The sequence below is a fragment of the Electrophorus electricus genome, chromosome 16, assembly GCF_013358815.1.
Source record: "Electrophorus electricus isolate fEleEle1 chromosome 16, fEleEle1.pri, whole genome shotgun sequence".
NCBI lineage: Eukaryota > Metazoa > Chordata > Actinopteri > Gymnotiformes > Gymnotidae > Electrophorus > Electrophorus electricus.
Window position 1 is genome coordinate 8,635,334 of NC_049550.1, and position 11,482 is coordinate 8,646,815.

General features: G+C 45.9%; 1 protein-coding gene across 6 annotated transcripts in view; it reads left to right on the forward strand.

Moving 5' to 3' along the window:
* Positions 1 to 9,638, forward strand: part of atp11a (ATPase phospholipid transporting 11A) — a 52,280-nt gene extending 42,642 nt beyond the window's left edge. The window contains exons 25-31 of one of the 6 annotated variants that reach the window (XM_035534878.1): positions 153 to 288; positions 875 to 898; positions 3,246 to 3,311; positions 3,433 to 3,536; positions 4,024 to 4,189; positions 6,708 to 6,795; positions 8,378 to 8,466. In XM_035534878.1, coding sequence (XP_035390771.1) covers positions 153 to 288; positions 875 to 898; positions 3,246 to 3,311; positions 3,433 to 3,536; positions 4,024 to 4,189; positions 6,708 to 6,785 — 574 coding nt within the window. In that variant the 3' untranslated portion in view covers positions 6,786 to 6,795; positions 8,378 to 8,466. Of the gene's footprint in view, positions 1 to 152; positions 289 to 874; positions 899 to 3,245; positions 3,312 to 3,432; positions 3,537 to 4,023; positions 4,190 to 5,986; positions 6,077 to 6,707; positions 6,796 to 8,377 lie in introns of those variants that run through there. The other 5 variants (XM_035534879.1, XM_035534876.1, XM_035534880.1 and 2 more) reach the window with 5 other exon arrangements.
* Positions 9,639 to 11,482: the final 1,844 nt, after the last annotated feature.

The following is an 11,482-nucleotide window of genomic DNA, read 5'->3' on the forward strand; positions in this document are numbered from 1 at the left end:
AACTGCGTTTCATATGTACATGCCCCGAGAGGCGTGAAGCTAAAAAAGTAACAATGTGACAGTATTAAATAAAAGATATTATGTTCACCCCATATGATGCCGGTGAGAGTTTGTTTGTACTAATGCGTCACACATGCTTTTCCCACCTTCAGGGACATTGCGAAGAATTCTCTCCTGCAGTGGCCTGTTTTCATCTACTGGACATTTTTGGGGGTCTTTGACGCAATGGTCTTCTTCTTCGGCGCCTTCTTCCTGTTTGACAACACCACCTTCACCAGCAATGGACAGGTAATGACCTCGTCGCCGTGACGCTCCACGTTTTTGGTTCTTGTTTTTTTTCCTTTCTCCCGATGGTATCAAATCACAGTCATCTTTGCGTTCTTTCCTTCATTGAGTAACTGAATCACATGCAGCGTGCGTGCGTGCGTGCTGGTTAGCTGAAGTGTTGGTTGTAATGGTTTCCGTGCGGGTTAACGTGTGTGTCTGTGGTAAAGTGAGGTTGTGAACCAGCTTGCAGACGTCTCGTCTGTCTCCCTCCGCACACATTTAGAACCATTACAGGTGCTTCTCCATTCATGTGTGCGACACAGAGCATGTTGGGTAACCAGTCAGACATCTTTCTCTGTGCCATTCAGTTCAATCATATTAATCTTTTTCGATTGCGTTTTTTTACCTGTTTGGTTCGATTTTTAAGTTTATAACATCCTAATTTTTTTCTTTACTTCCTTGTCCCCCAACCCCTCCCCCCTTCTCTGGTTGATCCTTTTTATTTCTCTCTCTCTTCTTCTTCTTCCTCTGCTTTTTTTTGTCTTTTTTTTTTTTTTTTCCCTGTTTTGGTTTTTTGTTTGTTTTTTGCTTTTCCTCCTTTCCTCAGCTAATGGCCACCAACACGCAGATGGTAAGCCTGTCCCTGTCTGTCTTTTCATCTTCTTTTGGGTTTTAATTCGGTCTGTTTCTGACCCCCTTCCCACTACGTCTTCCCAACAAAGCCTGAAGCTCACACTCACACCATTGTGATCTCCTGTGCCTCAAAACAAGCACCCCCCCCCCCCCCCCCCCCCCCCCATCTCCGAAGCGTGCTCGCTAGGCCCGGGCGCCGTAGGCTTTGACCGCGTCCTCACTCTGTTACCCACGTCTCATTGTGTAGTGCAGTAGGACTTTGTGTTTCCATCTAAGTGTGCATCCAGCGCGAAGCCCTTGGGGGTGGGGTGGGGAAGGTCGTTGTCGTCCCCGTCGTCCTCGCCGGTCTGTTGGACCCAAGGTCTGTCATCCATAGCTCACTGCAAGGGCAAATGGTGAAATAAGAAAGAGTAGGGAGGGCCACCCCTTCTTGGTCGTGCGGCCGAACGTCCGTTAAGCGGCGTGGAACAGCCGGAAACTTCCGAAGACGCTTTCATGTCGCGTCCCTTACAATTCCGTTCTTCCCCCACCTGATGCATAACGCTAACGTGCATCTGAAGCTGAAGCTTAAAGCGATCTTTTCAGTATCATTTGGCCTTGCAGTGGATGTTAACATTAGACTTTTATTATTCTTGTTTGTCCCATCGGTAAGTTCACCGTGCGCCTGTTTGTGCGTGTACATGTTAACCGTGTTTACTTTGTTGTCAGCTACTCATCAGCTTCACGTGGTGTTTACTAAATCTCTAAAGCGCACCGTCACGTGCTGTACCGTGTCACGTCTGCTGTGGCTTTGTTTAACGCACCGTTTTTTGTTGTTGTTGTTTGTTTTTGTTTGTTTGTTTGTTTGGGTTTGGTTTTTTTGTTGGGTTTTTTTTGGGAGCGAGTCGTCGTGTCCGAGAGTGGTCAGCAGATCCGGAGGACGTCGCTCGAGAGGCACGCGCACTGCGAGCCTGATAAACGCTTCACGCACACCGAGCAGTCGTCCTGCATCCGTTACACTACGGGGCAGGACAGCGGACTACCGTAGGGCTGGACTCAATTACCGGTCCGTTATGTCCCAAAATAAAAGTACACATTAAATCCCATTAGGACTATTAAAAAAACATTACCGCGGGCCTAAGGGCCAGGAGATGAGGGCCTCGCGACAACAGACCAGTACCAACAAAGCCTTCGTATTCACGGGAGACGCACGAGTGGAAAACGCGTTACCGTGGTGTGACCTCAGACGGTGTAGCCCAGCTTTTGGCTACGTGTCTCGGTAAATTCGCTGACCTCAGAAATGTCGCTAATCTTTTTCTCTAATCCTCACTAATGGACACGCTGTAGATGTCTTAGTATCAACTCAGTATTCGTTTTTTAGATTTGCTGCTCCTAGCGTTAAGGAAGCGAAGGCCATCACTGAGCCTTCAACCTGCCTTTTTTCAGAGTCGGTGGAATCCGATATTCAAGATCGTCCCCCCGTTGTAAACCCAGGGGCGGTTGTTTTTTAACGATAATTAGCCATTTTCCATCCTTTTCTGTTTTTGTAAAGTCATTTTAAAAGTCGTAAAAGTGTTCATAGCAGAAGACTCCTCAACGACACCAAAATTATATATTGAACTTCAATTTGAATTCCACAAGGATATTTCTGCAGATCTCCTTGACTCAAACGGCATTCGGCGGTAACCAGCAAGCTTCCCAAAGCAGCCGTCAGTCGCTAGAAAAAAGCGTTTTAAATGTTAATTTTTGTTAATGCTTCTGATGGAGCCCTTCTTCAGTGTGGAGTCAAGGTTCCAGTCTCGGGCCCTTGTTTCTGATGTATAGCAGCATCTCTAAATCTGCTTTAAACTTTTTTTGTGTGCATGTACTTTTAGTTGAAAATCAACCTAATAATGTTCAACAAAAATCCATTTTTTTCCAATTTTTTTTCAAATCAAAAATCCATTTTATTTATAAAGATAGATGTAGATTTTTAGATTTAATGTTGTATAATTAGTTTATTTTTAACTGATTTATATATATTGTGATTTTTTTTTTTGTGTGAAAATGTTAAGATCCTATAGGTAGACACCACATACTGATATTTTACGTTTGTTCTTTTCAGTATGTGAAAATGGATAATGCCAGACACCACTTCAAGAACTGAAATGCTATGAAAATAAACGAAGCACCTTATTTCTACTAATCATTTGGCCATCAAATATAGCTAGTAGCGTCTAATAGATTTATAGTCGTAACGTAATTATAATGTATCGTTTAAATGAGTAGTGTCAGGGCGCGTAGTGTAACCCAGGTTAGAGGGTTTTATGCCATTGTGTGTTTTTATTAAGTTTGTGTTATTCCTTTTATTTTTTATTCTGTACCAGATGTTTGGAAACTGGACGTTCGGAACTCTAGTGTTTACAGTGCTGGTATTTACGGTCACTTTAAAGGTAACGCATGTGCACAAATACACACACAGTATTATAATCATTCTTGTTTCTGAACTGGGTGAAAGTAATTATAATCCTATTTCATGAGTTAACTTTATAGAGAACTATTGTCTCTCTGCAGCTTGCTCTTGACACACACTACTGGACATGGATCAACCACTTTGTCATTTGGGGGTCGCTGCTGTTCTATGTAATCTTCTCCCTGCTTTGGGGGGGTATTATTTGGTACGTTATCTTCTCCCTGCTTTGGGGGTCGGGAGGGTATTATTTGGTACGTTACACCAACTCTGTCTTTGTATCTTCTTCCTCTGTTCTTCCTTTAATTTTTAATACAGTTAAGCTTCAACGCACCAACCATAAGCAAGTAAAAGTAATTAGTGTGCAAAACAGTAAGCCAACAAAAACTGTTTTTGCCTCAAGCTTGTTATATGCAGCCAAAACATGATCTTCCTTTTTAAGGTTTTATTTTTTAACAAGCAAAATCATTTCCTAAATCAGCATGACTGGTCTTATGATCAGAACACACAAAGCCCCAGTTCATGAAAGCTACCTCAGCGCGTAATACGTAATGTCAGTAACACCTTCAGTGGTTGGATTCCAGCCTAACGTGAGGTTTATATTTATATATATATATATATATATATATATATATATATATATATATATATATATATATATGTATGTCTTCCTGTCTCTCTGTGCTGGCTAAAAGGCCCTTTCTGAACTACCAGAGGATGTACTACGTCTTCATGCAGATGCTGGCCAGTGGGCCAGCCTGGCTGGGCATCGCCCTGCTGCTGGTGGTCAGTCTGCTGCCCGACGTGCTCAAGAAGGTCCTCTGCAGAGCCCTGTGGCCCACCACCACGGAGAGAATGCAGGTGCGTCCACCCCTGCGGGGGTCCTGTCTGGTTTTCAGGTTAACCGCCTGTCGGTGCGCACAAATGCCAGTCAGAGACAATATGTGGGCATCACGGGGTGTGAAAAAAACCCAAACCACAACCACATGTCAGTTTAACATGCCAGGAAGCATAACATGATCACCTCTGCCAGAACACTGTGTGGGTTGCGTTCCCTTTCTTACAGGGCTGAGGATGCTTCGAAGTGCAAAATATAACACTGAGGCCAAGTCCACACCAAAGGATATAATTCATATACTAATTTTACAGTTAATTAGCATTCAGGTGTACCATATTATGTAATGTCCGGTGCGGTGTAGATATTACAGCCCGGCCTATACATTCCTGGCATATTGATCAGCCGCTAGCACACGGCATTTAAGTGGGATTGGTTTTGTGGGGGGGGGTCGTCCAATCTGCTGCTCTTAGCAACAGCATTCTAATTCTTCTGGCTCATCTCCCATTATTGTTTTTAATATTTAAACTATTTTTAAAGCTTTTTTTAAAATTATTATTATTACCTGGCCAGTTTCTTGGAGTAACGTTGTGTGGCCTGTTTTGACCGAACAGCAGCACCGTGCTCACACCGGGCCTTTCCTCCTCACTAGCAGCCCTTCTCCGCACTTCCCCACTAACCGAATAAATGCGGCTCGGCGCTGAGCACACATCTCTGCCCTCACTCAGTACCTCTCGCCGCTGACCTTCACCCCTCCCTCCAAGTTGGGAGAGTTACGTAAAAAAATCATTAATCACCTATTAAAATGTATCTGCAGCCTAAACAGTACTATATTAAAGTGCTGTGTTCTAGTTACGTTGGGATTCATTTTATAGTCCAAACAGGAACCTTGCCGACGACGTTGCAGCATGAAAACGCTGAGGGGAGCCGTTAACGGGATTAAAACCGTTAAAGGGGGAGAGAGGGGTCCTTGTTAGGTTGTAGTGAAATCCTGTTGGTGATCGCCACACTTTTTATGTCACGGTAACGGAATACCTTTCTGTAGCCTGATGATGTAACACTGTTACAGGTATTCTGTTGCTACCCAAGCCGGGCAACGCAACCTGCACAAAGTTCAGAATACAAGACATAACCCATCTCAACCAGTATGTAGGAACGGCGGCATTTTTTTTTTTTTTTTACCTCAACACTAATTGAGCTCGGGGGGTCTGAAATGTAAATATCGCTGTGAAAACAAAAATTGACAAGATTCCCGGGAAGAAACGGAAGGAGGAAGGTGCCTTCTTTCACTTGTTTTTGGAGGATTTCCTTAATTTCCTTGTTAAAAAGTTTTTTTAAAGAAACGCTTGTGTCTTTTCTAAAGGAAGTGAAAATATGCCATATTTCCTCTTTACTCACCTTTTGAAACGTTCCAGAGCTTTGCTGTTAAACTGCTAAACTTCAGCTGTTTATTATAAGGATTAGTTTTGCTAATATTCTACTACTTCCTCGTTATGGTTAACATGACACTTATGAACCTGAACTCGCATGGTGATTCATGTCAGCGTGTACGTCTGTGCTAATATACTACAGTATCCTAGTTCTAGACTTTCTGGGTGCATCTAAAGCTCTGCTGCAGGGTTATGGCTTGCATCCTTGCTACTGCTTCTAAACTATTTTATCTTCCCCCTCTTCCTTTCTTCTCCTCCGTCACCTCTCCTGCTGGCGTGATGGTGCGATTGCAACCTTGAACTTGCCCTAAACGCTCCCCCCCCCCCGCCGCCTTTAACCTCTGACGCCGTGGCGTTTGCCCCGTGAACCCTCCGTTGCCGTGACAACGGCAGACGAAGCGTCAGTGCCTTACTGCCGAGCAGTCCACCATATTTATGCTCTCCCAGACCTCCAGCAGCATCAGTCTCTGAGCTGGGCAGGAGGTGACCCTTTCACACTCTCAGCATGCGCGCACGTGTGTACACTCGCGTGGGGTTGTCTGCCTGCAACGAGTCATTGTAGGGTACTCAGAGCTACACACTAATTAGTGAGACATTTTAACTAACAACAACAAAAAAGCCACTCTGTGCGGTAGACCTGATTACTGTCAGGTTAAATGCTTGATTGGAGACTTTTCCACGTTGCCAATTAAACATTAATTCCTAGCAGCAGGCTCTGGCCCTGACAGGGCGTCCCGAGCTGTCGGTGACGATTGTACCCTCCATTGCGTTTCGTTCGCAGGCCCACGCTGCTCTGTTCGGTGCATGCACCCATGCATGTGACCCGAATGCATGACCGCGCACCTCTGTGTTGTGCTGTCCTGTCCAAACGTTTGTTTTTGTTTTTTCATGATTAATATAAACTCAATATGGTTTCATATATTAGTTTTACCTGAGATAACTGAGATGTGGACGGTGGAAGCATGAATCTTTCAGTAGAAACGCTAAAAAAACAGAAAACTGCAAAGAAGAATATCCACATGACGATAGTTATTTCCTTTAGGCTAAGTCACGCGCACACATGCGTGTGTGTGTGTCTGTGCGTGTCTGCATGTGTGTGTTTGACCGTTTCCAGATGAAAGCCAATAGGACCTTACTTGCACACAGTGAAGACTCACTGTTAGATGGGGTTCAGACGACCACTGAGACGTAACAGTACCATGGTAATGCAAGAACTCTGGGCCTAGAGTCATAAACATGACCCACCATCAGACTGACCAAATCTGGAATCCCATTTCCCAAGAAATACTATCTAGGACTGTTAACCACTTGTGGCACAGCGGTGTAAAAACACACCACAAAAGGACGCATTTATTCTAGTGTGATACGGCTGTGGCACAAACCAATCACGGAACACTGGGACCAGATACCGTCGTGACGAAGCTCAGTCACTGTGCCACAGTAGGGTTTTGTCTGCGGTATTTCCAAACGCATTCATGACCTCATGTCAGGAGGAAGTCCTGTTTGGAGTGTATTCCAGCGTCCAAGGCTTTGATTGGTCTGATGGTCCTGGACCCAGAAGGTGCCCGGTGCCGTGCAGCAGTGTGGGGTGTGTGTCCTTAGACGCTTGTGTGGTGTGGGACTTTTACTGCAGCAAGTTCTCTAATATTGCTACACACACACACACACACACACACACAAAAAGGTGTGAGGAACACAACTCATTAATTATACTTATTGCACTAATTTACTGATTGCAAAAGAGACCACAGAAACACCATTCCAATACTACTGAATGGCCATTCAGTCCTGGAGCATGCTGAAATATTGGCACAAGCCAAGGATATTAAATATTATAAATATCACACTCAGTCATCCATGATTGTACCACAACATGTACCTACTGTAACTATACTGTGTAAAAAAAACAAACTGTACTGTTAAACTATATATAGAAGTAGTTATTTAATTGTTTGCTCTATTGGTGTTAACTGCTCTGAGACCCTCTAGTGTTCAGATGTATTAGTACAGGATTTTGTTTCTAGTTACATATGGGGGTCATTCAGTTCACAAGATCCATGTGAAAACTCCACTGCATTAAGTATTTTTGAAGGATCTTTGCACATGGCCAGGCCACTTCAAGAATTTCCCATAGTTCTATCTGAGCTGACTAATTCCTAAAAAGCTTCAGACCCAGTGTTGCGGCTACAGCCGTAGATTTCTGATCTGAGCTCAGGTCTGGGCAAACGGACATGTGGAGTGTCAGAATGAGTGATAATTCAAGCCTCAGCTTTCTTAGCATGACAATTAAATTTAAGCACTCCTGATCACTTCACTGTAGTATAAACTGTTGGCCTGGACAGAGGCTAATGTGTGCGGTTTTAAATTCTGTCCACATCGGTCAAATCCACACTTTCCAAGACTGGATGACCTTAAGTTTCTCTCTCACTTTTGTCAGCGCATGGTGTGTGTTTTTCTTTTAGCAGTTTCGTTTTAATCTTGTTCATTTGCTGCGCAAGTTCTGTTGGAGGCTTCAAGATTTATTTAAATATTTTTTTATTTACTTTTTTTTTTTTTTTTTTTTTTTTTACTGATCATCTCGCCTCGTCTCGTGTGATGCTCTTGTGTGGTGTCCCCGTGCACGTCGTGTTCTGAGGTGTATAAATTCCACCACGTCTCCACGTGTTTCTCACTCTCTCCTTTTCTCCCTTGTTCTCTTTTGCCTCTCTCTCCCTCTCTCTCTCTCTCTCTCTCTCTCTCTCTCTCTCTCTCTCTCTCCCTCTCTCTCTCTCCTTCTCTTCACAGAACGCAGATAAGCTGTACAGAGGTCCTCTGTCAGAGTTCACCCCTCTCTCCCCCCTCCACGGCCCCCCTGTCCGGGGCAGGCATGGTGACGAGGGGCTGGGTCACTCCCACCACAGGTCTGACTCCTCCCCTCGTAAAAAAGTGATGTACACCCACTGGGGGGGCGGGCCCGATTACTGCACGTTCCGCTCTTTCCTCTGGTCTGGGGAAACGCAGAGGCTGTCCACGGAAGCGTACGATTACACCCCACCTGGGCCCGAAACGTCTGTTTAAACGTCCCTTACAGAGAAGCACATAAAGTCCAGACTAGTATTTTTTTGGCGGGGGGGAACTGACATGGTTTCTTTCAGACTAGCCCACTGGTCTAGATGGGCTCGCAGTCTTATAGTCCTACAGCCAGACTGGCTTGCTGTTTTATACTGTCATATATTAAACACCGATCTGGAATCGATTCTCATGCCAACAGCTGTGAAGAGGTGTTTAAATACGCACTCTCGGTGCACAGACGTTCCACCAAGGCTGCCCACAGCGATTGGGCCGTGGGTCGCTCCACGGGAATGTTCAAAGAACTGTGTTAAGGGGCCTTGGGACCCTTTTACCTTGAGTCCTGTGTGTGTATATGTGTGTGGGGGGGTAGTATGCCCAATCATCTGTTCTCTTATCCCATATAAAAATTACTTGACTTGAATACACTGGCACTGAGCAGCTAGCATCTAGGTTCCCTCTCTCTGAACGTGGCTGTGACATTTAAACGGCCTCGCATGCTTTGAAGGCCGATCATCATATTTTTCTGTTCTTTCTTCTCTTCACCTTCTGCCTTTCTCTTTTTTTAAATGATATTTTTATTACTATTTATCTATTTATTTCTTCTTCTTTTTTTTATAGAGCAAACTGGTGTTGCCTTTGTGCAGATCTGTTTTTGAGGAACACCCCGTAAGCCGCAGCCGTGTTCCACTGTAAGTGGCTTCATTTTGGCCGTTGTCACCGTCACTAGATTAGAAGTGGACGAGGGTGTGTCTGTGGACCGGCTGCCACACTGACATCCTCGAGTCATATAACACAGTCTGTGACTAGACTGTCTCTTCGGTTTCTTCCAAAGAGAAGAAACTCTTTTGTAGTGCCAGAAACGCTAAAACTAGCAGCTTCGCTAGCGTTTTTGGCACCAGAGCCATCTGTCCACCCTAGCTCTGCCTTATTGCTTCAACCTCTCCCATGTCTCGCGTCGTAGTTCGGACACCAAAGCTTGTATAAACCGAGTAAACGGAGTAAACTAGTGTTATTTATTTGCCTTATGCTGACGAGAGTTTGGCGGGGGGCAGGGTTGGGGAGAAGAGCAGAGATGGGGGCGCGGGGTTGGGGAGAAGAGCAGCGATGGGGGGGCGGGGTTGGGGAGAAGAGCAGAGATTGGGGGGGCGGGGTTGGGGAGAAGAGCAGAGATGGGGGGCGTGGGGTTGGGGAGAAGAGCAGAGATGGGGGGGCGGGGTTGGGGAGAAGAGCAGAGATGGGGGGGCGGGGTTGGGGAGAAGAGCAGAGATGGGGGCGCGGGGTTGGGGAGAAGAGCAGAGATGGGGGGGCGGGGTTGGGGAGAAGAGCAGAGATGGGGGGGCGGGGTTGGGGAGAAGAGCAGAGATGGGGGCGCGGGGTTGGGGAGAAGAGCAGAGATGGGGGCGCGGGGTTGGGGAGAAGAGCAGAGATGGGGGGGCGGGGTTGGGGAGAAGCGCAGAGATGGGGGCGCGGGGTTGGGGAGAAGAGCAGAGATGGGGGGGCGGGGTTGGGGAGAAGAGCAGAGATGGGGGGGCGGGGTTGGGGAGAAGAGCAGAGATGGGGGGGCGGGGTTGGGGAGAAGAGCAGAGATGGGGGCGCGGGGTTGGGGAGAAGAGCAGAGATGGGGGCGCGGGGTTGGGGAGAAGAGCAGAGATGGGGGCGCGGGGTTGGGGAGAAGAGCAGAGATGGGGGCGGGGTTGGGGAGAAGAGCAGAGATGGGGGCGGGGCATAAGATGGCATTAGAAGAATCCCACCGCACTGCCTTAGGTTCACATGCTGCACCAGCGAAGGGGAAGGGAAGGTAACGAGACACAGCCCTGGTAGGCCATGACCCTTTTAGACTGATCGCAGGTCACTCTTCCCCTGCCTCTGTTGCAGTGGTTATTATTCCACTGGTGTAGGAAAGGATGATCTCAGATCAGTGTAGATGGAAGAGATGGATGTCAGAGGTTTAGGTCCCATGTCATCTGGCACAGACAGCTATGCCGCCCAGGGCTCCTGAATAATATTTTTGTTGTTGAAGGGTTCTTTTTGTTTATCGTGGCAGTGAATTATTTAATTAATATCTAACTTTTCTATTAACATATGAATATGCACTAGAATTCTTCACTTTACATGAAAATAGACTCGTATCCCAAAGCTTTTGTTTCTGTGAGTAATACTATTTGGAGCCTTGTGTTGCTAAGGGAACTTCATTGTAGACTGTGTGGTTATCATCTGAAGTTGTTATTCATTCAGATCCGTTTTTAAAGTCTCACCTGATGAGCAGAAAGGCTCTTACGAAGGGCCATGTCTCATATGACGCTCACTTCAAAGGCGAAGTTCCCTGCATAGACTGGACCCGACACTGAACAAAAGGCCCATGGAAGACTCACCTCTGCAAACATAACTGTCGCATTTGGTGTCTGGCCTATGAAATAAGAAAGCATCTGATTTTCATAGAAGATTCGTAAAATAGATGATTATTGGATAACTGTGTAGTTATACCCTGTAGTTCATACATAGAATCCACCTCCATGTAGGTTTCAGTGAAGCGGCTGAACTGGATCTAAACTGGAAACCTGGACAGATACAGTTCAGATTCATATTACGCTTCGGACTGTGACATGCCATAAGACGAACTTCTTATTCATCTCTCTCGCTCTCTCTCGTCTCACAGTATGTTTGCATCTTTTTCACATTCCCTCCCTGTTGTCGTCCTGTTTTTCACCCTCAGACGTGGTGGAGGTGGAGGTGTCTTCTGTTCCTTGTCTCATCCACTTTCTTCTCCCTGTTTCTTGCATGCCATCAGACAGCCAGTGCTCCATCTTGGAGTTTCTAACCATCGTCTGAGAGAGAGAG